Consider the following 24484-nt stretch of genomic DNA (forward strand, 5'->3'; position numbering starts at 1 on the left):
TCTCTAAACGCGGAGAAGCCAAACCATCAGTTTTATATTCCCCCTTTATGTCTCTGTGTGTGTGTGCTAAGTCAGGACAGCACACCCTGACCATAAAAGGAGATGTTTGTGTGCAAGTGTCTGGAAAGACAACAGATGCAGGTCGTATCTTAGATACTGGCATTAAGCTAAACATGTAGTCTCTTCTCACGGATAGGGCCATCACCTTTGCATACCAAGGTCAAATGTTATTGCCTTTTCTTCCACGAGAACTAATCCAATCCACACACAAATATCAATACTAAAGGGCTCTATGTTATGTTGTGCCTAAACTGAAATACCTATTTTTTAAACTGGTGGTCTTATTTCTCCAAGATTATTTATCATTTATTTATTTTTAATTTATTTATTTTTTTAAATTTATGTATTATCATTTATTTATTTATTTATCATTTATTAATATAAACATTCACCATATGCAAAGCATAATGAGTTTATTAATTCACTTCAATGCATATATATATATATATATATATATATATATATATATATATATATATATATATATATATATATATATATATATATATATATATATATATATATATATATATATATATATATATATATACATATATTTATGTATATATAATTATTAGGGCTGTCAAAGTTAACCCGATAATGGTGAGTTAACTATAATTTTCTTTAATGGTGGTATTTTTTTAAAGCGCAACTAATAGACTAATAGTGTTGCTTAGTTCCATAGTGTGGGAAAATGTAGCTTTGTTGAGTTACTAATGAGCCACATGCGCCAAAAAATAGCTATCAGAAATAGACAAAAAAAGGGTACATTATGGAAAGCCACGGCAAGTTATTCTCCCGACAAGACAAGATCATTTTAATCCACTATTGGCGTGAGACGTCATCACTGCAGCAAATGCCTGCTGGAGCGATTGCATTCAGAGATATGGAACTCCATGTCCTTGTTTAGATTACAGTTTAGTGCATTGATGAAATAAAATGTAGATTGTTACTGTAACTGGTTTAGTAAGACAGGTTAAATAGCTCAACAGAACGGAAAGACGGTAGACGAAAGGCACTATATTCCAGTCAGGTCTGTCTTAAAAAACATGCCAAGACACCTCTTCTGAAACCAATCACAAAAAATAATAGCACTACTCGTCACATCTGGTCAAACTACACCAACCAAAATGGAAAAAAATGGCTTACATCACGATCATGCTTTGATTGTCAAATATGTTATGTAATGTAATCTGTGATCTTCCAACCTAAATAAATGCTAGTACGCCTGTTGAGGAATATAGAGAGGGGGGATTTTTCTGGCAGGGTGTATGTACCTTTATATAATGTTCTGATTAATAGTTCTCAATTACAGAATGTTTAGCTAGCTGAATATTACAGTTAATTAATAAATAGGGAAGATTAATCCATTGTCATGCAGTGATGTATAAACCATTAACTTGTACAAGACGTAATGTACAGAATATTAGAAGCCTTTATTTAGGTAGAAATATCAAATATTACATTACCAAACATATTTGACAATCAAACAAAGATCGTAACAATCCACATTTTGTGTTATTAATTTGCGAAACTGGTATGCAAACACAGAAGTGTTGCTCCTCTCCTCTGAATGCAAGTGCTCCTACAGCAGGAATTGAAATTCTGTCGGGCAGGTAATTGTTTAATTTTTTTTAAATTAAAAGCGTGTTTATGTCCATTTCCTGTTGAGCTGTTTAAAAAGGCATGTTGTTTTATAAACATATAATTAAAGCAAAACAAATGTCCCGTCATCGGTTACATTTTTTTAACATTGTCTGTTGTACACTTATAAATTATTAGATACTTTAGTGTTAACTATGAACAAAATGCGATTAATTAATTGTGTGACAGCCTTAATTATATTTGTTTTTATAAATGAATAAAATAATAAATATGGCATTAAAATCCATGATTCATTTTTAAAATATTTTCATTCATAAGTTTATGCAATGTAATTATTAAATGTTATGTATTAAATGAATGTATTAAAAAAAAACATTTTAAATGAATAATGAATTAATGCATACCGTATTTCCTTGAATTGCCGCCGGGTATATAGTATGTGCATGCCTCGATTTACCGCAGGGTCAAACTCGTTTCGCAAAATAATTTGCGCATGCCTAGATTTACCGCCGGGTAAGTCACGTACCTACTACGTTTTTAGCGTTACCCGGCAGTTCGCGGGGGGGGGGGGGGGTCAAAATCCTGGAGAAAAATGTGTACGTAATTGTTGAATGACCCCTTGTAAAAATAAAGAGTGCCACGTTATAATTGCCTTTTCAGACCCAAACAAAAAGAACTCCCGGGATGATTCATTGTGCTTTAAATTTTATTGCGGCATTAAGCGATGTCATGATTATCCTTACATCACACTCAAATTTATAAGCGCATGCCTAAATTTACCGCATGCCTTTGGTAAGCGCCGGAGTGAGAAGAGGTTTTAAATTAATTACCACCACTGCGCTAATTCAAGGAAATACGGTATGTACAGTAGTTACAGTATCCTGTGGCTCTTCATCCAGTAAAAATAAGAATGTTTCTTCCACATCCAAGCATTGATTTTTATTTTCCACGTTCACACTCAGAAGAAAAGGACACGTTAATGTCATCTAACACAATTTATTCCAACGTTTGTTGACAGTAGCTTTGTTTTCTTCACACGTCAACTGTTGGCGTTCTGCAGAGTCGTGTCCGACATGGCCGTGATATCAAACAAATATTGTTGAGAATGAAGAAATTAATAAATACGCACCTTTTAAAACGGATCTACCTCGGGACCGCGGTCTTATTTCCGGGTCCGAGTGGATCTCGTCTCCGGTCGGGCACACGTCTGACCTACTCTAGCGGGGACACAGCGTAGCGGCGTTTTACGTTACCATGCGTCACGCAGCTTTTCTGTCGCTGTAAACTTTAGCAAAGTAAAGGGACGACTGCCAGTCACACACAAGAAACATCGAGGCTGTAAACATTTGAATATGACACACACACACACACACACACACACACACACACACACACACACACACACACACACACACACACACACACACACACACGCACACACACACACACACATACAACAGGGTTGGAGAGTTTACAAAATCGCTGGCCTCACTCGTCAGTCGGCTTCCTCTCCCGCTTGCGAGTTAAGGCCACAGGGGAAGGCGAGAGACAAAGGCTGCCAGCCCCCGGCCTGCGAGGACCTGAGCTCATGAGCAAGGCAGGCGGCTACGTCAGTGAATGAAGCTCTTTAATGGAACCTGCGAGGGGGGAATGTTCGGTCGGCAGTCTGTTCGGCGGATGGAGGGTCTCCAGCAGAAACGGGGTGAGGTCTCAGGATAGGGCCCTTTCAGGATGTGTTTTGGTTCCATTGGAAAAGTTATCTTCTAAGGGGATTTGATTCCTTTTAGTATGCAAACTCTTTGTTTCTGCGTGTTTGGTTGCGCTTGTGTCCCAAATTCCACCACGGGAATACGACCTAGTCCTGTAAAAGAGGGAGAGATCAGTATGAGCCACGTCAAATATCACCTAATACTTTGTGTCACCAACCCAGGGGTCCGAAACCCAAAACATTAAAAGAGCCATATTGGACCAAAAAAAAAAAATGCAAGTGTCTATATTAGCTATATTAGACTACTATGGTTTTATGGGGCAATACAAGTACTTGGGAGTCCACTTGAACAGCAGACTGGACTGGAAGGACAACAGAAAAGCTGTACACAAGAAGGGCATGAGCAGACTCTTTTTCCTGAGGAAGCTTAAGTCCCTTAAAGGCCTACTGAAACCCACTACTACCGACCACGCAGTCGGACAGTTTGCAACACATGCCAATACGGCCAGGTTAGATTAGTAAAGTGCAATTTTAAATTTCCCGCGAAATATCCTGCTGAAAACGTCTCGGTATGATGACGTTTGCGCGTGACGTCACGGATTGTAGCGGACATTTTGGGACAGCATTGTGGCCAGCTATTAAGTCGTCTGTTTTCATCGCAAAATTCCACAGCATTCTGGACATCTGTGTTGGTGAATCTTTTGCAATTTGTTTAATGAACAATGGAGATAGCAAAGAAGAAAGCTGTAGGTGAGAAGCGGTGTATTAGCGGCCGGCTGCAGCAACACAAACACGTAGGCAGTGTTTCATTGTTTACATTCCTGAACAATGACAGTCAAGCTTTACCATTGGCCTGGGACAACAGAGACTCTTACCAGGAGGACTTTGAGTTTGATACGCGGTACCGTGAGTACGCAGCTGCGGCTTCCAAACATTTGATCGCTTGCCCGTACGTGCGTACCGCTATGTGCATGTCACGTACGTGACTTTGGGGAAATATATGTGCTGTATAAACTTTGCGGAGGTGAACGGTACTTTGGGCTGTGGGATTGAGTGTGTTGTGCGGGTGTTTTAGTTGTATTGGTGGGTTATATGGACGGGAGGGGGGAGGTGTTTGTTATGCGGATTAATTTGTGGCATATTAAATATAAGCCTGGTTGTGTTGTGGCTAATAGAGTATATATATGTCTTGTGTTTATTTACTGTTTTAGTCATTCCCAGCTGAATATCAGGTCCCACCCGCCTCTCACAGCATCTTCCCTATCTGAATCGCTTCCACTGCCCTCTAGTCCTTCCCTCTCACTTTCCTCATCCACAAATCTTTCATCCTCGCTCAAATTAATGGGGTAATCGTCGCTTTCTCGGTCTGAATCGCTCTCGCTGCTGGTGGCCATAATGGGTCCCATTTTTATAGTCTTTGGTATGACTCGGCCGGGGTTTAAACTCACAACCTACCAATCTCAGGGACACTCTAACCACTAGGCCACTAAGCGATGATATTATGTTCCTTCTATCCCTCAGGCGGTACTGCATCAAAAAGCGACATCAGTGTGTAAAGCATATCACCACATGGGCTCAGGAACACTTCAGAAACCCACTGTCAGTAACTACAGTTTGTCGCTACATCTGTAAGTGCAAGTTAAAACTCTACTATGCAAAGCGAAAGCCATTTATCAACAACACCCAGAAACGTCGCCGGCTTCGCTGGGCCCGAGCTCATCTAAGATGGAGTGATGCAAAGTGGAAAAGTGTTCTGTGATCTGAGGAGTCCACATTTCAAATTGTTTTTGGAAACTGTGGACGTCGTGTCCTCTGGAACAAAGAGGAAAAGAACCATCCGGATTGTTGTAGGCGCAAAGTTCAGAAGCCAGCATCTATATTTATATATATATATTTATTAGGGCTGTCAAAGTTAACGCGATAATGGTGAGTTAACAAAAATGTTCTTTAATGGTGGTATTTTTCCATTAAGACACTTTTTTGCAATGTGTTGCTGCCATTAGATTCTATGTTAATGATTATTTGCAAAAAGAAATTAAAGTTTCTCAGTTCGAACATTAAATATCTTGTCTTTGAGGTCTATTCAATTGAATATAAGTTGAAAAGGATTTGCAAATCATTGTATTCTGTTTTAATGTACGGTTTACACAACGTGCCAACTTCCCCGGTTTTGGGTTTTGTATTTTAAGATGGTATTATATTCATCTTTTAAAATTTTGCAATTCAGTAAGTAGGGATGCTACTCGAAACCGGTTTTTCCGGTTGTTCGATAAGAAAAGAACCGAGTCCTCGGATTCGAATCCCTTTTTGAGAACCGGTACCCGTTATCGAGACCACTATAGTAAAGAAAAAGAGTTGGTTCTTTATTCGAATCCCTGGGAACCAATCCCGTCCCGACCAGAAATGCCCCGTGAGACATCACAAGAAATGACGTCACGTAGCTCAGTCATTAGGCGCAGATAGGAAAAGCAGGAAAAACAATTGACCGGAAAAAGCGCTCCAAGGTGTAATAAAGTTCAAAACAAAAGGTATAATCCAATGAATAACTTTACTGAGAGATTTGAGCAGGGTACAAACACATGACGAACACTTTTACGACCAACCGGAAACATAGCAACCAGGCTAGCAACGCACCTCCTTTACGGCAGCTGTCGCAACGTTCTTAAAGCAACCGCAGCACATACATATATATACACAACACATCTCCCTTTTTTAACTTTTGTTTTTCTTTCCTTGTAAACAAAACAAAATCACACTGTATATGTGTTGTCTGTCTTAATTATAAATAATGCAGACAAGGCGTGTTGGCTGAGTTCTTGACGTTTACTTTCATAGCGTGCTCATAACCTCATTCTTAGCTGCCGGGTGGCGACATGCAACAACACTTTTCGGGGCTACCGCGCATGCTCGTCACTCCCGTTGCATGCTGGGTAGTGTACTTGTTAATTCCCTGGCCTAGCTCATAACATCACATCTTTCCCCCTATGAAGAAATAATGTTAACTCAATAAAGTGTATTTCTTTTTTTAGCTTTAACTTTTCATTTTTTAGCATTGTAACCACATTTGCAAACAACTTTTCTCTTCATAGAATTTTCTTTCAATAAAGAAATAAAGTGCAAAAATGTCAAAACATCATAACAAACAGTTATGTCAAATAGCAGCAGAAGTGCACTTTTTGGAGAGCTGTATTATTTTCAGTTTTGTGCCCAAGGGACTGATTTTATTTAACACTATATTATTATTTATACACCTATAGTGATCACAGAGACAGGTTGTTTTTGTGTTACTGTATATATTTGTTTTTCTGAAAAATCCCACTTAATATATACTTTGGGTAACAACAGTCAATATTTATTTATTTTATTTTATTTTTTTAGGGGGGTAACAGTCAATATTTATTTATTTATTAGATTTTATTTTTTTCTTATATAATAAAAGTGAGCTTTTGTTAAACCAAATATTGTGTTTTTTTTTTCCATATACAACAACCTATCTGGACTCGATAAGAGAATCGATAAGGAATCGGTTCGATAAGAGGATTCGATAATAGACTCGAACTCGATAATTTCTTATCAAACATCATCCCTAACAGTAAGTGACAATTAACCTTCCAGGTGATATATGTGCTTCTATCTCCTTCAATCATGTTCCACAAAACTTTGACTACGTTATTTATTTTTTTTAAATTAGGAGTTTGAGGTTAGAGCAACAGGCTTCCTTAGTTAGTCAGCGCGCACACACAGCTGGCGTGTGTGCTGCAGGAGGAGGAGACTCATCGAAGAGTACAAAGTTAGCGGTCAGAATTAGTTTCTCCAAGTTTGGTGAATATACTGTATGTATGTACCGGTGAGTAGAAATACACTTTAATCTCACTTTTGTTACGTTAGAGCGGGGTCAGCAACCTGCGGCTCTCGAGGCGCATGCGGCTCTTTATACCGCCCTAGTGGCTCCCTGGAGCATATTTAAAAAACGGTTGAAAATTGAAAAAGATGGGGGAAAAATATATTTATTGTTTTATTAGGTTTTTTGTTTTGAGGACAAACATGACACAAACCTTCTAATTGTTAGAAAGCCCACAGTTTAATATGTATGTGTGTATGCTTCACTGATGAGAATATTTGGTGGACATCCTTTTGTCCTACTAATTTCGGCGGTTCTTGACTGTGACCCAACTGTTTGTTTACATGTAAAATCTTCCACTCCTTCTTTGTCTCATTTTGTCCACCAAAAGTTTTATGATGTGCGTGAATGCCCAAAGGTGAGCTTTGTTGATGTTATTGACCCGTGTGGAGTGCTAATCAGGCATATTTGGTCATTGCATGACTGCAAGCTAATCAATGCTAACATGCTATTTAGCCTCGCTGTATGTACATATTGCATCATTATGCCTCATTTGTAGATACATTTGAGCTCATTTAGTTTCCTTTATTTATGTCCTCTTTGTATATAATTTAGTTTTGCATGTCTCATGACACATTATCTGTATGTAATAGTGGCTGCATTTCAGATAGTTGCTTGTGTGCCATGTTGTTCCAGACCACAGCAAACGTTACCCAGCTTACCAAAGATTGTAATAAATCTAGTAGAAGAAGACAGCCTGCCGTTTCCTTTAACCTGGACACACACATCTATATATTTGGCCATTAAAAGCCAGTAATTTCCAGGAGTTATCTCACCTTCTGAGTGGCCTCTGATTTACTAATGGTTTCTAATGTTGTAAAAATGTGTAGAATAATATTACATTTGAACTCAGCTTCAGCCTGCGACACAGTCAGTTTTGATAGTAGGCTATTATAGCTAATATAGACACTTACGTCATGTGTTGCCTTCATTATAAGACTTATATACGGATTTTCATTTTTTGCGGCTCCAGACAGATTTGTTTTTGTATATTTGGTCCAATATGGCTCTTTCAATGTGTTGGGTTGCCGACCCCTGCGTTATAGAGTCTCATTTGATAAACGTTTGTAAAAGTTTGCTCTGCTCATTTTCATCAGCCTGTCAATGAGCTGGTTCATTGTACGTTAGTATTAAGTTACAGGCAACCTTCATCCTGTATAACTGTATTGCTTTTTTTGAGATTATATGACGTGCACATATGTGCACGTCATATGTACGGTATAATACACTTTCATTTGTGTGCTTAGTTTTACTGTAACTTCATTATCAAAAATAAAACTCAGGTTGTTTTTTTCGCTCTAATTTAAAAGACTGTTATTCACTGTATTGCCAAAAGTATTTGGCCACCTGCCTTGACTCACATATGAACTTGAAGTGCCATCCTATTCCTAAGCCATAGGGTTCAATATGATGTCGGTCCACCTTTTGCAGCTATTACAGCTTCAACTCTTCTGGGAAGGCTGTCCACAAGGTTGCGGAGTGTGTTTAAAGGAATTTTCCACCATTGTTCCAAAAGCGCATTGGTGAGGTCGAGAAGGCCTGGCTCTCAGTCTCCTTTCTAATTCATCCCAAAGGCGTTCTATCGGGTTCAGGTCAGGACTCTGTGCAGGCCAGTCAAGTTCATCCACACCAGACTCTGTCATCCATGTATTTATGGACCTTGCTTTGTGCACTGGTGCACAGTCATGTTGGAAGAGGAAGGGCCCCGCTCTAAACTGTTCCCACAAGGTTGGGAGCATGGAATTGTCCAAAATGTTTTGGTATCCTGGAGCATCAAAGGTCTTTTCACTGGAACTAAGGGGCAAAGCCCAACTCCTGAAAAACAACCCCACAACATAATTCCTCCTCCATCAAATTTCACACTGTGCTCAATGCTGTCCGAAATGTACCGTTCTCCTGACAAGCTCCAAACCCAGACTCGTCCATCAGATTGCCAGATGGAAAAGCATGACTCATCCCTCCAGAGAACGCGTCTCCACTGCTCTAGAGTCCATTGGCGACTACTACTGGACTCTAGGGCCACTGCATCCAATGCTATGAATTGGACTTGATGATGTACGGCTTAGATACAGCTGCCCGGCCATGGAAGCCCATTCCTTGAAGCTATCTGCGTACTGTACGTGGGCTAATTGGAAGGTCACATGAAGTTTGGAGCGGACTGTGCAGAAAGTCGTTGCACTATGCGCTTCAGCATCCACTGACCCCTCTCTGTCAGTTTACGTGGCCTACCACTTCATGGCTGAGTTGCTGTTGATCACAAACTCTTCCATTTTCCTATAATGAAGCCGACAGTTGACTTTGGAATATTTAGGACGACTGGATTTGTTGCACAGGTGGCATCCTATGACAGTTCCACGCTGGAAATCACTGAGCTCCTGAGAGCGGCCCATTCTTTCACAAATGTTTGTAGAAACAGTCTCCATGCCTAAGTGCTTGATTTTATACACCTGTGGCCGGGCCAAGTGATTAGGACACCTGATTCTGATCATTTGGATGGGTGGCCAAATACTTTTGGCAATATAGTGTATTTGGCAAACTAAATTCCAACATTTAGGGGAGGACAGATAATATATGTCAACAAACCAGGGGTGTACAAAGTGCAGCCTGTGTTACATTGTAATAAAATGAGCAGCAACAATTGAAAAATACAACTAGACGACCTAGACTTTGCAGACGATCTAGCTCTCCTGGCTCACACTCACCAACAGATGCAAGACAAATCACAAAAACTACAAGGAACTGCTGCATTTCTTGGGCTTAAGATCAATTCACAAAAAACAAAGGTCATGTGTATCAATAACAAGAACAATACACCAATAACAATGGACCATAATCAATTAGAGGAGGTAGTCAGTTTTACATACTTAGGGAGCATAATCAGTGTAGATGGAGGGGCAGATGAAGATGTCAAATCCAGAATAGGGAAAGCAAGAACATCATTCAACTTACTAAACAAAATATGGAGAGCAAAAAACATTTCTCTCAAAACCAAACTGAAAATATTTAACTCAAATGTCAAATCCATTCTGCTGTACGGATCAGAAACGTGGAAAACCACCAATAGCATACTCAATAAACTACAGACATTCGTAAACTGTTGCCTCCGTCGGGTCCTAGGAGTCTACTGGCCAGACATCATCACCAATGCCAACCTGTGGGAACTCACCACACAAGAACCAGTGGAACTGCAAATCAGGAGAAGGAAGTGGAGCTGGATAGGCCACACACTCAGAAAACCCAATAAATCAATCACCAAACAGGCACTAACATGGAACCCACAGGGAAAAAGAAACAGAGGGAGACCAAGAACAACCTGGAGAAGAAGCACGGAACAGGAGATGAGGGGTGAGGGGCTGTCATGGCAACAACTCGACCGAAGGGCACAAGACCGGAATGGATGGAAGGCTTTCGTCGGCTGCCTATGTTCCTCAGCGAATACTAAGGCCTAAGTAAGTAACTAAGTAATTGAAAAATAGAGCATAACATTTTTTCAGCCTTTTTGAAGAAAACAGATGCATCAATGCAATGATGCATCAGGATATTGACACCTCCACCACACCCCTACCCATGCCCCCACCACTAGTATAATAGCAATATGTTGGAAACAATGCAGGCTATAAGCTACTTGGAGCTAGCAGCTACAAAACAGTTAAGCACACAAGCTAGACATACGTAATAAATGTCCTTCCCTGAATCGGTTAATTCTGTAAAGCATCAGAGGGTCACCGCTGTGATGAACTCCACACTATTATTCTCCACTTCTCCTGGTCATGAGCCAGGGCCTGCATCTGGGCAAAGGATCTCTTTGACCACTCTGTTATATTATCTGACCAGCACGTCTCTGTCTTCCTCTCTTTTGTGCACCTTCCACCATTCCTTGCAGTACAGTTTAGCGAGGCCACCTGATCGTGTTACTCAGCCATACCATCGCGGTTTCCTCGTTTTTCACCGTTGTTAGTAGATCTTCATATGGAATGAAGCATCTCTTGATGGTAAATAAATAAATGAATAGTTAATAAGGTTTTACTACTTACGTATAAAATATTAAAAAGTCTAGCTCCATCCTATCTTGCTGATTGTATTGTAGCATATGTCCCGGCCAGAAATCTGCATTCTAAGAACTCCGGCTTATTAGTGATTCCCAGGACCCAAAAAAAGTCTGCGGGCTATAGAGCGTTTTCTGTCATGTCTATGTGATCATGTTTTGTTTTAGTCATGTTCGGTTTTGTTTTTGGACTCTTTATGCACTTTTGTTTGTTTTGTCACCATAGCAACCCATTAGTTTTCACCTGTCATGTCACGCACCTGTTTCACGTTTTGAGTCACGCACCTGTTTCCACTGATCATGTCACTGCTATTTAAAGGCCTACTGAAACCCACTACTACCGACCACGCAGTCTGATAGTTTATATATCAATGATGAAATCTTAACATTGCAACACATGCCAATACGGCCGGGTTAACTTATAAAGTGCAATTTTAAATTTTCCGAGAAACTTCCGGTTGAAAACGTCTATATATGATGACGTATGCGCGTGACGTCAATGGTTGAAACGGAAGTATTGTATCCAAAACAAAAAGCTCTGTTTTCATCGCAAAATTCCACAGTATTCTAGACATCTGTGTTGGTGAATCTTTTGCAATTTGTTTAATGAACAATGAAGACTGCAAAGAAGAAAGCTGTAGGTGGGATCGGTGTATTAGTGGCGGACTACAGCAACACAACCAGGAGGACTTTGACTTGGATAGCAGACGCGCTATCCAACGCTAGCCGCCGACCGCATGTATGATCGGGTGAAGTCCTTCGTCGCTCCGTCGATCGCTGGAACGCAGGTGAGCACGGGTGTTGATGAGCAGATGAGAGCTGGCAGGCATAGGTGGATAGCTAATGTTTTTAGCATAGCTCTGTGAGGTCCCGTTGCTAAGTTAGCTTCAATGGCGTCGTTAGCAACAGCATTGTCAAGCTTCGCCAGGCTGGAAAGCATTAACCGTGTATTTACATGTCCATGGTTTAATAGTATTGTTGATTTTCTGTCTATCCTTCCAGTCAGGGGTTTATTTCTTTTGTTTCTATCTGCAGTTAAGCCCGATGCTATCACGTTAGCTCCGTAGCTAAAGTGCTTCGCCGATGTATTGTCGTGGAGATAAAAGTCACTGTGAATGTCCATTTCGCGTTCCCGACTCTCATTTTCAAGAGGATATAGTATCTGAGGTGGTTTAAAATCCAAATCTGTGATCCACAATAGAAAAAGGAGAAAGTGTGGAATCCAATGAACCCTTGTACCTAAGTTACGGTCAGAGCGAAAAAAGATATGTCCTGCACTGCACTCTAGTCCTTTACTGTCACGTACCTCATCCACAAATCTTTCATCCTCCCTCAAATTAATGGGGTAATCGTCGCTTTCTCGGTCAGAAGCGCTCTCGCTGCATTGAAAACAATGGGGAAATGTGAGGAGCCTTTCAAACTGTGATGTCACGCTACTTCCGGTACAGGCAAGGCTTTTTTTTATCAGCGACCAAAAGTTGCGAACTTTATCGTCGATGTTCTCTACTAAATCCTTTCAGCAAAAATATAGCAAAATCGCGAAATGATCAAGTATGACACATAGAATGGATCTGCTATCCCCGTTTAAATAAAAAAAATTCATTTCAGTAGGCCTTTAAGCCTGTCTGTTTCTGTTGTTCGGCGTGGTGACATTATCAATCCAACCATGCTACTGCTACCCATGATATTCCTGTCTGCCATAGTTTTCATGCTGTTCTATGCCAAGTAAGTTTTTGTTTATTATTCATAGTTTCTGCTTTTGTGCAAGTTTTGTTTCATTAGTCAAGTTTGTTCTCCGCCATTGTGCGCGCCTTTTGTTTGCTTCCTTTTTTTTGTAGTTTGTTAGTGTTAATAAATCATGTACTTACATTCACGTCTTGCCCGCGCCAACTTTCCGTTGCATTGCGGGAAAACACAACAACCGAAGGACCACGTTCTGACAGTTTTCTATTGGGGCTCCAGTACTCTGGAATGCCGCCCCGGTAACAGTTAGAGATGCTACCTCAGTAGAAGCATTTAAGTCCCATCTTAAAACTCATTTATACACCCTAGCTTTCAAATAGGCCCCTTTTTAGACCAGTTGATCTGCCGTCTCTTTTCTGCTCTGCCCCCCTCTCCTGCGTGGAGAGGTTATCAGGTGACCACAGATGACGCGCTAGCTGTTCAAGTCTCTGCGCTGCTGACTTGTCTCCATTCAAGATGATTCCCTGTTGGCCCCACTATGGACTGGACTCTCACACTATTAACTAGATCCACTCGACATCCCACATCGCCTGATGTGGGATTTGAGCAGAGGATGTCGTTTGTGCAGCCCTTTGAGACACTTTTGATTACGGGCTATATAAATAAACTTTGATTGATTGATTGATTAATGAATTATACTTGTACAGCGCTTGTCTACCATCTAAACCTTTCTTTACTTGTGACGTGATCCATGTATGAAATGCCAAGAATGTAGCGGGAGCATTTCATCTCGAGTGCTTGAATTTTTCTTTATATTTCTGCGAGTCCATGTTTTGCAGGCATACAGGAAGATGGAAAATACCAGTGATCATAAAAGGCTGATCTTTTGCCTGATGGTAATGCTTCCATCTTTTCAGATGGTTTTTAGTCTGGAGAGTGCAGTCAGTTTTTGCAAGGATTTCTGTCCTTGAACCCTCATCGTTTATGATGGATCCTATAACTTGAACTGGTGGACTTGTTCAGGTCTCTAACCATGCACCTTAATATCTTTTGTGATGGTGACATGATTGTTTGCCATGAGTTATCTTTTTTATGCACTTATTTCCATTCATATTTTGTGGCAGCACAGTAGGGATGTTTGACTAAGTTTTCCAATTCTTCTTTTCCCGCTAATCCATTTATGTCAGGGGTGTCCAAAGTGCGGCCCGGGGGCCATTTCCGGCCCGCAGCTAATTGTTTACCGGCCCGTCACACATTCTGGAAATGCTATTGCAAAAATAAAAAATAAACATTACAAAAAGTGGAATGAGATGAAATCTAACTAGAAAAAGTTGCAATGTTGACACAAAGCTGCCATGCAGGCTGCTTTTTTTCTTTTGTCTATCTTTATTTGTCTTTTTTTACCATTGCTTAAAAAAAAAAAAAATCAAAGTTATAATGAATTATTGACCTATTTAAGGCTCCAATTATTTCAAATATTTCACTTTAAAATGTTTTATGTGGAAAATATTGCATATATTGTGTGGTTGCCATACAAAAACATCAATGTTTTCTTTGACAAAAGAGCATAAAACAAACAAAATAATAGTTCAAACGTAAAATCAACAGATATATCTGAAGTTGATCTCGTAACTTAAGTGTTAAAAGTAAAAAAAAACCTAATACAAATGTATCACTTTGAGTGGGGCACCTTTTGTATCCTAAATATATTTAATGGGATTTTGTTTATCTTTTCACTGTGATTACTCAAAAATAACAATGAATTAATATCAATGGTGTCTTGCATTATTGATGTTTTTAAGGCTATAGTTACTTCACATCAAACATTGCTTTCTTAATGTTTTGGGCAGTGGGGGAAATACTGCATATTTCAGTTTTATTATAAAAAACAAAGTTGTCTTGACAGAAAAGGCATAAAACCTTTTTGGTTTTTTAAATTTTATATCAACCTGAAGTTGATATACTGTAGAGATTTACTGTAAGCGTTAAATAAAAAAAATTAAAAAATAATTTGACTTGTTTTTAACATTTTAATGACTTAGACACTTTATGGTCCCCGGGAGCCCTAAAGGTAAAAAAACCAACAAAATCCATATATTTTGTTATGATTTGAAAATGAAAACTATCAAAATAGCCCCCGCAGGCTTTAATTTTTCTGTGTGCGGCCCTCAGTGGAAAAAGTTTGGACACCCCTGATCTATGTAATCTGCAAATCTGAAGTTGTTTCTGTTCCTGTGTGGTCTTCCAGAGTATCACTCATGATTTAAATAAGGAATATAGAAGAGGAAACTTAGGGGAAAGAAGACAGCTTTGACGGACTCCAGTGGAAGAGTGCAACAAGTTCCCAATGTTACCTTGGGTCAAGGGTCAGCAACCCGCGACTTTAGCTCTTCAGCGCCGCCCGAGTGGCTACCTGGAGCTTTTTCAAAAATGTATTAAAAGGGAAAAATATATTTTTTGTTTTAATATGCTTTCTGTATAAGGACAAACATGACACAACATGACAAACTTCCTAATTGTTAGAAATCCTACCGCTTTTTACCTATATTAAACACGCTTCACCGATGACAGTATTTGGCAAGCACCGTTTTGTCCTACTAATTTCAGCGGCCCTTAAACTCACCGTAGTATTTGTTTAAATGTACAAGTCTATGAATGTTCTCATTCATCCAGGTCATTGTCATCTCAGAGCATTGAATCGCTCGCAAATGGACTGTTTGGTTTGTCTTGGAAGACCTGTCCTGATATGAAAATGACCTGGATGAATGAGAACATTCATAGACATGTTTCTGAACATTTTGGGTTGGATACCTTAAAAATGGTGCGGGAATATGAAAGGTTGGCTTGTAAGGTTGCAGACTGCCGCAACAACCTAAGATTTTTTCCTGAGATGTAGACAAAACCATTTTTTTTTTATACATGAACAACTTTCTTCGACGCTGCCACAAAAAGACATGTTTTATGACACTCCTTCTTTGTCTCATTTTGTCCACCAAACTCTTTATGCTGTGCGTGAATGCACAAAGGTGAGTTTTGTTGATGTTATTGACTTGTAATCAGGCACAGTTGGGCAGCGCACGACTGCAAGCTAATCGATGCTAATATGCTATTCAGGCGAGCTGTATGTACAGTACAGGCCAAAAGATTGGACACACCTTCTCATTCAATGGGTTTTCTATATTTTCATGACTATTTACATTGTAGATTGTCACTGAAGGCTTCAAAACTATGAATGAACGCATGTGGAGTTATGTACTTAACAAAAAAGGTGAAATAACTGAAAACATGTTTTATATTCTAGTTTCTTCAAAATAGCCACCCTTTGCTCTTCTTACTGTTTTGCGCACTCTTGGCATTCTCTCCATGAGCTTCAAGAGGCAGTCACCTGAAATGGTTTTCACTTCACAGGTGTGCTTGAAGCTCATCGAGAGAATGCCAAGAGTGTGCACAGCAGTACTCACAGCAAAGGGTGGCTATTTTGAAGAAACTAGAATTGAAAACATGTTTTGAGTTATTTCACCTTTTTTTGTTAAGTACATAACTCCACATGTGTTCAGTCATATTTTCGATGCCTTTATTGATAATCTACAATGTAAATAGTCATGAAAATAAATAAAACGCATTGAATGAGAAGGTGTGTCCAAACCTTTGGCCTGTACTGTATATATTGCATCAGGTATATTTGGGCTCATTTAATTTGAGCTCATTTAATTTCCTTTACTTGTGTCCTTGGTGTATGTAATTTATATGTGCTTGTCTCATGACACATTATCTGTGTGTAATATTGGCTGCATTTCTGATAGTTGTTTGCCGGACCACAGCAAACGTTACCCAGCTTGCAAAGATTGTAATAAAGCCATTAGAAGTTGAACTTAAACTTGGACAAACACATCTATACCTTTGGTCATTCTAAACCAGTAATTTCCAGGAGTTATCTCACCCTCTGAGAACCTCTATTTTACTAATGTTTTCCAATGTTTTAAAAAATGTGTAGAATAAATACTAAAATATCAACAAAGCTTTGTGTCACCTGCGAGACACAGTCATTTTGATAGTAGGCTAATATAGACACTTACATCATGTGTTGCCTTCATTATAACACTCACATCAAACTTTAATTTTTTTGCGGCTCCAGATGGATTTTTTTTGTATTTTTGGTCCAATATGGCTTTTTCAACATTTTGGGTTGCCGACCCTTGCCTTGGGTCACAACTGCGCTGGTAGCTTTGGCATATAGCTGTTCGATGGCAGGAATCAGCGTTTTGTTTTTTTACAATGTTATGTTTCTTCATTGTAGTCCATAATATACTAGACTAGGTCATACATTGTCAAAAGCCTTCTAAAAGTGAATAAATAAATGGTATAACTGCCTTTGATGTGGGAGATGTTTTTCCATTAAGACACGCAACTTGAAAATATGCTCCATTGTGCTCCTTCCTTTTATGGAATCCTGCCTGTTCTTTTTAAATTATTTATTCAACTTGGGGTCTCATTCTGTTCAGGATGACTCGTAGTAACAAAGTTGAAGATTTCCTATCTTTAGGGAGCACAATGATTAATGATTGAGTCCAGGTTGTTTACCATTCACTTGTCTTCCAGATCTTATTACAGATGGTAGTCAGTTTATCAATAGTGGCTCCTCCTCCATTTGTATTAGTTCTGCAGTAAAGTTGCTAACTTTCCATTTTTCAGTGACTGAATTACAGCCTCAAATTCTTCTCTTGAAATCTTGTCATGTTCATTTGTTGATTGGTGTGCACTTGTATCTTCTTTACCCTGACAGTTTGTGTTGTTAACGATAAACCGATGCGACCAGATATCCGGTTCGAGAGGTGGCCGATTTGGCTACGCTAGTTACAGCCCCCTCGATCGGTATGATTCAGCTGTGAATCCTTAGGCTAATCAAGTGTAGACACATAAACCGAACTAGAAATCAATAGTTTTTTGTCTTTAAAACAACACGAGAGCCAGGGTTGTCCTTGAAAAGAGTCACACACTTATTAGGTTGATTAAGTGGTAAACGAATAATTTTAATTTATAACGGTCATACAGTGGAACCTCGATTTACTAACCCCAGTATTTTCAAAAATTTGGGTTAACAAACTTTTGGAGATAGCTAATTCATCACCTCCTTGTTTTGTTTGTTCAATAGACATAGTTCAGTGTACAAACCATCACTAAAATATGGACTTTTGTCAAGGCTACAACCAATTATTAATGCTTACATTGTTTCTTATGTAGAACGCTGCTTCACTATATGAACTTTTGTGGGGAGTTTTAGTGCGGTTATCATTATTACCATACCGTTACATCCGTAACTGTGCATTTGACACAAAAACACTACAAATGATACGTTAACACACTGAAGGTGTCATCAAAAAGGATGGATCAAGATGTAATTATTTGGTACTAGGATACAGCTAGGATATTGTCTCTTAGCTGGACAATATCCGGTTTCGTATCATTTGTTTTCATTAGTTTGTTATCATTAGATTAGATCCAATAATCCTTTCCGTCTGTTTTGAATCTTCATTATTAACTCGCACCAAACGAAGTAAAGATGTTTAATCGCTAAAACCTTACACTTATTCAACACATTTTAAATGATACAATACACAAAACCAGTGAAGTTGGCACGTTGTGTAAATGGTAAATAAAAACAGAATACAATGAATTGCAAGTCCTTTTCAATCTATATTCAATTGAATAGACTGCAAAGACAATATATTTAATGTTCAAACTGAGAAAAGTTATTTTTTGCAATTATTAGCTCATTTAGAATTTGATGCCTGCAACATGTTTCAAAAAAGCTGGCACAAGTGGCAAAAAAGACTGAGAAAGCTAAAGAATGCTCATCAAACACTCATTTGGTACATCCCACAGGTGAACAGGCTAACTGGGAACAGGTGGGTGCCATGATTGGGTATAAAAGCAGCTTCCATGAAATGCTCAGTCATTCACAAACAAGAGTCGGGCGAGGGTCACCACTTTGTGAACAAATGCGTGAGCAAATTGTTGAACAGTTTAAGAACAACATTTCTCAACGAGCTATTGCAAGGAATTTAGGGATTTCACCATCTACCATAAGAATATGTAATATCATCAAAAGGTTCAGAGAATCTGGAGAAATGCGATGATATTATGGACCTTCGATCTCTCAGGCGGTACTGCATCGAAAAGCGACATCAGTGTGTAAAGGATATCACCACATGGGCTCAGGAACACTTCAGAAAACCACTGTCAGTAACTACAGTTGGACGCTATATCTGTAAGTGCAAGTTAAATCCTACTATGCAAAGCGAAAGCCATTTATCAACAACACCCAGAAACGCAGCCGGCTTTGCTGGGCCCGAGCTCACCGAAGATGGACTGATGCAAAGTGAAAAAGTGTTCTGTGGTCTGACGAGTCCACATTTTAAATTGTTTTTGGAAACTGTGGACGTTGTGTCCTCCGGAATAAAGAGGAAAATAACTATCCGGACTGTTATAGACGCCAAGTTCAAAAGCCAACATCTGTGATGGTATGGGGGTGTATTAGTGCCCAAGGCGTGGGTAACTTACACATCTGTGAAGATAACGTTAATGCTGGAAGGTCCATACAGGTTTTGGAGCAACATATGTTGCCATCCAAGCAACGTTACCATGGACGCCCCTGCTTATTTCAGCAAGACAATGTCAAGGCCACGTGTTACAACAGTGTGACTTCATAGTAAAAGAGTGCGGGTACTAGACTGGCCTGCCTGTAGTCCAGACCTGTCTCCCATTGAAAATGTGTGGTGCAATATGAAGCCTAAAATACCAAAACAGAGACCCCCGGACTGTTGAACAACTAAAGTTGTACATCAAGCAAGAATGGGAAATAATTCCACTTGAAAAGCTTAAAAAATTGGTCTTTTCAGTTCCCAAACGTTTACTGAGTGTGGTTAAAAGGAAAGGCCATGTGGTAAAAATGCCCCTGTGCCAACTTTTTTGCAATGTGTTGCTGCCATTAAATTCTAAGTTAGATTCTTTGCAAAAAAAAACAAGTTTCTTAGTTCGAACATTAAATATCTTGTCTTTGCAGTCTATTCTATTCAGAGTGACAAACTAGCCTTCAGTCTGGCCGTCAAGCTAATGCTACAACCGCACTACTATCTGTTGTGGCACCGCCTCCATCTTTATTTAAAGCAGCTGGAAATGGCACGCGGCTCCGCCAGCGTCCTGCTAGCTGTCGAAGAAGACGTTCCTCCAAAGTCACGTCCACATAATCCACATGTTGTTATTCTAGTAATGACTAGGATGTAACGATAAACTATAATGAAAAACCGCGGTAAATGTTTCACATATGATATTGATGATATACATATTAAACATACACAGCAAATGAAGTTTAGTTTGCATGGTTTTTCACCTTGACCAGCATCGTCCGCAGGTCCTGTGGTCAGTCAGAAGGGTGTTCTGGGCAGGACCGGTTGATCTCAAACCACGAGTCGATACAACTGCAAACACACATTTGTCAGATGACACATTGACAAAGAGGTAACAAACAACCAAAACCTTTGGGCGCCATTACTCCCACGTTGACATGCACACAATGTTCATGTTTAATCAGAATATAGCAAATATTTGGGTGTTCTGATTATTTCATTTCTGATACACTAAAATATTGGAGTTGATACGACATCAGCAGGAATCATACACACTTTTACTACAATGGTAGGTATGAAAAAAACCTAACCTATTTATTATTAACCGACTAGAATTGACTTATGCTGTCTTTTTGGCAACACCTAGTGGCCACAATAATTAAGATCATGATGCAGTAAATTGAATGATGTAGATAAGTTTGTTACTAGATACTTTCTAATATGCTTCTGCCTTGGAGACTTGGTATGTATGAGTAATATGCAATTATAATTATTGGATACTTATTCATATTGACAAATGTGCTGTTTTAGACTGCAATATTGCTCAATGAAGGACACTTATAACTAGGGATGATGTTTGATAAGAAATTATCGAGTTTGAGCCCATTATCGAATCCTCTTATCGAACCGATTCCTTATCGATTCTCTTATCGAATCCAGATAGGTTGTTGTATATGGAAAAAAAACACAATATTTGGTTTAACAAAAGCTCACTTTTATTTTATAAGAAAAAAATAGAATAATATGAATGAATAAATATTGACTGTTAGCCCCCTAAAAAAAAATAAAAAAAATATTGACTGTTGTTACCCAAAGTATATTAAGTGGGATTTTTCAGAAAAACAAATATATACAGTAACACAAAAACAACCTGTCTCTGTGATCACTATAGGTGTATAAATAATAATATAGTGTTAAATAAAATCAGTCCCTTGGGCACACAACTGAAAATAATACAGCTCTCCAAAAAGTGCACTTCTGCTGCTATTGGAACATACTAACTACACACACAGGCAGACAGCTAACAAAAAATCCAAGACGTCTAATAAAGTTCCAAAGCAGATTAATCCATTTAGGCTCTTTATTGTTGTTAATCTTGCTTTGTCTTTTCCTATCTTTACTTTTGTCTTGCACTGGACTGTTATTTATTTATTTATTTTTAAACTGAAATACACACAATGACAAATTTATAAGCTATGTGATTCAATTAACATACTTAAATGTAATACACAATATGTAAATATTAGCTTCACACAATCCAATCCAATCCAATCCAATCCACTTTATTTATATAGCACATTTACAAGTCAAGTCAAGTCAAGTCAAGTCAACTTTATTTATACAGCACATTTTCAACAACTTTTTAGATTGAACCAAAGTGCTTTACAGGTTAAAAAAGCATGGAGCAAACAAAAAAACAAAAACAAAAAAACTAAGCAAAAAAAAACAAAAAAACAAAGAACATAAACAATGAGTGTGCTAAACAAGATAGTGCAAATGCAATACGGTAAAAGGGGTCGAATAAAAAGTTTAAAAAACACAACAAGAATGTTTCCAAAGTGCTGCACAGCCATGTTAAAAACAATATTAAAAAAAATATTAAAAACGATATTAAAAACAATATTAAAAACAATATTATCCTACACCAATGACTGAATAAAAACAAATAATAAATGAATAGAAAACCAATACAGAGACAATATAAAAAAATAAATATGATTAAAAACTATTTTAAAGGGTAAAACCAATTAAAACAGTAAAATAGACATCAAAATGTATAACCCTAACCCTAACCACACAGGACAACAGAGGACAGAAGACCACACAACTCACGTAGTGTTAAAAGCCAAAGAATAAAAGTGGGTCTTAAGACGAGACTTAAAACACTCCACTGTGGGAGCAGTTTGAACATGGAGGGGCAGAGTGTTCCAGAGTTTAGGGCCGACCACAGAGAAGGCCCTGTCTCCCCTGGTTTTAAGTCTCGTCCTGGGCACCACGAGCTGGAGCTGGCTCTCGGACCTCAGAGCGCGCGCAGGAGTGTAAATTTGGATGAGGTCTGAGATATACTGAGGTGCCAGTCCATGTAAAGCTTTAAAAACAAACAGCAAGGATTTAAAATCAATTCTAAAATGAACAGGGAGCCAGTGCAAACTCCGAAGAATTGGGGTTATATGCTCACGTTTCCTGGCCCCTGTTAAAAGTCGTGCTGCTGCGTTCTGGACTAACTGCAACCGGGAGAGAGCTTTTTGGCTAATGCCAGCATAAAGTGCATTGCAGTACTCCAGGCGACTTGAAATAAAAGCATGCACGACTTGTTCAAAAAGGTTAAAAGATAAACATGGTTTTACCTTTGCTAAAAGACGAAGATGATAAAAACACGATTTTAAAACGCCATTGACTTGTTTGTCAAATTTAAAATCGCTATAATATATAATATACAGTACTATAATCAAACAAATACTTCTGAGTGTTGAATCTATTTCGATGGTGGAAATACTCGACTGGCAGCCATTTTAAGTCCTCAAAACATCCATTGAAACAGTGCACAAAAATAAATTTTTAAATAAACATCTTACTATCAAATTTAACCACTTTCCACCTAAATATTGAGTTACATAAACAAGTTAAACAGTTTACTTACAGACTTATCTTTTCCAAGGCTTGCAAGAGCTAACACAACTTGTCTACTTCTCAATTGTCTCATGAACTGGACTAACATCGTCAAACCGGAAGTGCCCAAACTATTGACACGTAGCATTTTCATATCGCCACAAGGTGTCACTAAGAGTCTACAATCAAATGGGCATAACATTGCCCATTTGGGATTCGAATAAAGAACCAACTCTTTTTCTTTACTATAGTGGTCTCGATAACGGGAACCGGTTCTCAAAAAGGGATTCGAGTCCATGGAATCGGTTCTTTTCTTATCGAACAACCGGGAGAATCGGTTTCGAACATCATCCCTACTTATAACATATGTTTAGCTTGTGTGCTATTGAGTGCTTAGTTGCGGTGTAGCTGCTAGCTCCTACTAGACACTAGCCCACCATGTTAACTTGTGTGAATGAATTGACTAAAAACAAGAAAAGAACAACCTTGTGTGCTTTTTAGAGAACATTTAGAAATGATCTGGCTGTCCAGATTTGCACAATTAAACACCCTGCAGGACTGCTTGTGTCGGACATTATACCACCCATTATACACAAAAGCACATACTGTATAATCTCATACTTGTTGTTTTGCTGATATCTGATATCAATATCAAGTCAGGAAGTTTGTTTAAACATTAGTAAAGTGCTCATGCAAACTCCCATCCTGTTGTTGACTTGGCTCCAGAATGACTTACAGAATGACATATTTATTGGCACAGCAGCAACATTTCTGTGTGTTTTTTCTATTTGTTTTAACAACTCTAAAACCATTATTACCAAAATGACTCTTAAAAACATTTCCACAGGTGAGAATAATGTGAAATTTTCACTCTGCTTTTACTTGACTTCGTGCTAGGATATGCTTGTTTGCCCACCATGTGCATAACGTCAAGGGAATCCAAACAATACCAAGATCAAGTGGTGGAGGGGAGGCGTAGTGGCCACAACTGTAGCCTTAAAAGGGAAGTGCACTTTTTTATTTTGCCTATCGTTCACAATCATTACGTGAGACAAGAAGACAGATGTATTTTTTTTAATGCATTCTAACTCCTAAATAAACGTAAATACAACTCTGCTTACAATGGCGTTAATAGGAGGTTTTGTATTTCGTCCATAAAGCTCTCTATATAACCTTTTGGAAAGTGCCAACAATACTCCATTTACATTTTGTGACCTGAATTTTAACCAAGTATTAGTGATATTGTTATTATAAGTCATCCTTGTCCAGACAGAAGGGTGACACGGCAGTGCGGCTGGATCAAAAGAGACGTCTTTACTGAACCAAAAGTTGCTTTATTACAAGCGAGCGTCACTATACAGGACTGCAGTTCCTGGAGGAGGTCAGGTCAAGAAAATATGTCTCTCCTAACTTGGAGAAGCCAAACCATCAGTTTTTATATTCCTCCTTTCTGTCTCTGGGTGTGT

General features: G+C 38.8%; 1 protein-coding gene across 1 annotated transcript in view; it reads right to left on the bottom strand.

Annotated features, from left to right (window-relative positions):
* Positions 1-3383: 3383 nt before the first annotated feature.
* Positions 3384-24484, bottom strand: part of znrf1 (zinc and ring finger 1) — a 114178-nt gene continuing 93077 nt past the window's right edge. The window contains exons 4-5 of the mRNA XM_062022423.1: positions 20393-20480; positions 3384-3526 (exon numbers count right to left, since the gene is read on the bottom strand). Of these exons, the coding sequence (XP_061878407.1) occupies positions 20423-20480 (58 nt within the window). The 3' untranslated portion in view covers positions 3384-3526; positions 20393-20422. The remainder of the gene's footprint in view (positions 3527-20392; positions 20481-24484) is intronic.

This window comes from Entelurus aequoreus, linkage group LG16 (assembly GCF_033978785.1).
Source record: "Entelurus aequoreus isolate RoL-2023_Sb linkage group LG16, RoL_Eaeq_v1.1, whole genome shotgun sequence".
In the NCBI taxonomy this organism is placed as follows: domain Eukaryota; kingdom Metazoa; phylum Chordata; class Actinopteri; order Syngnathiformes; family Syngnathidae; genus Entelurus; species Entelurus aequoreus.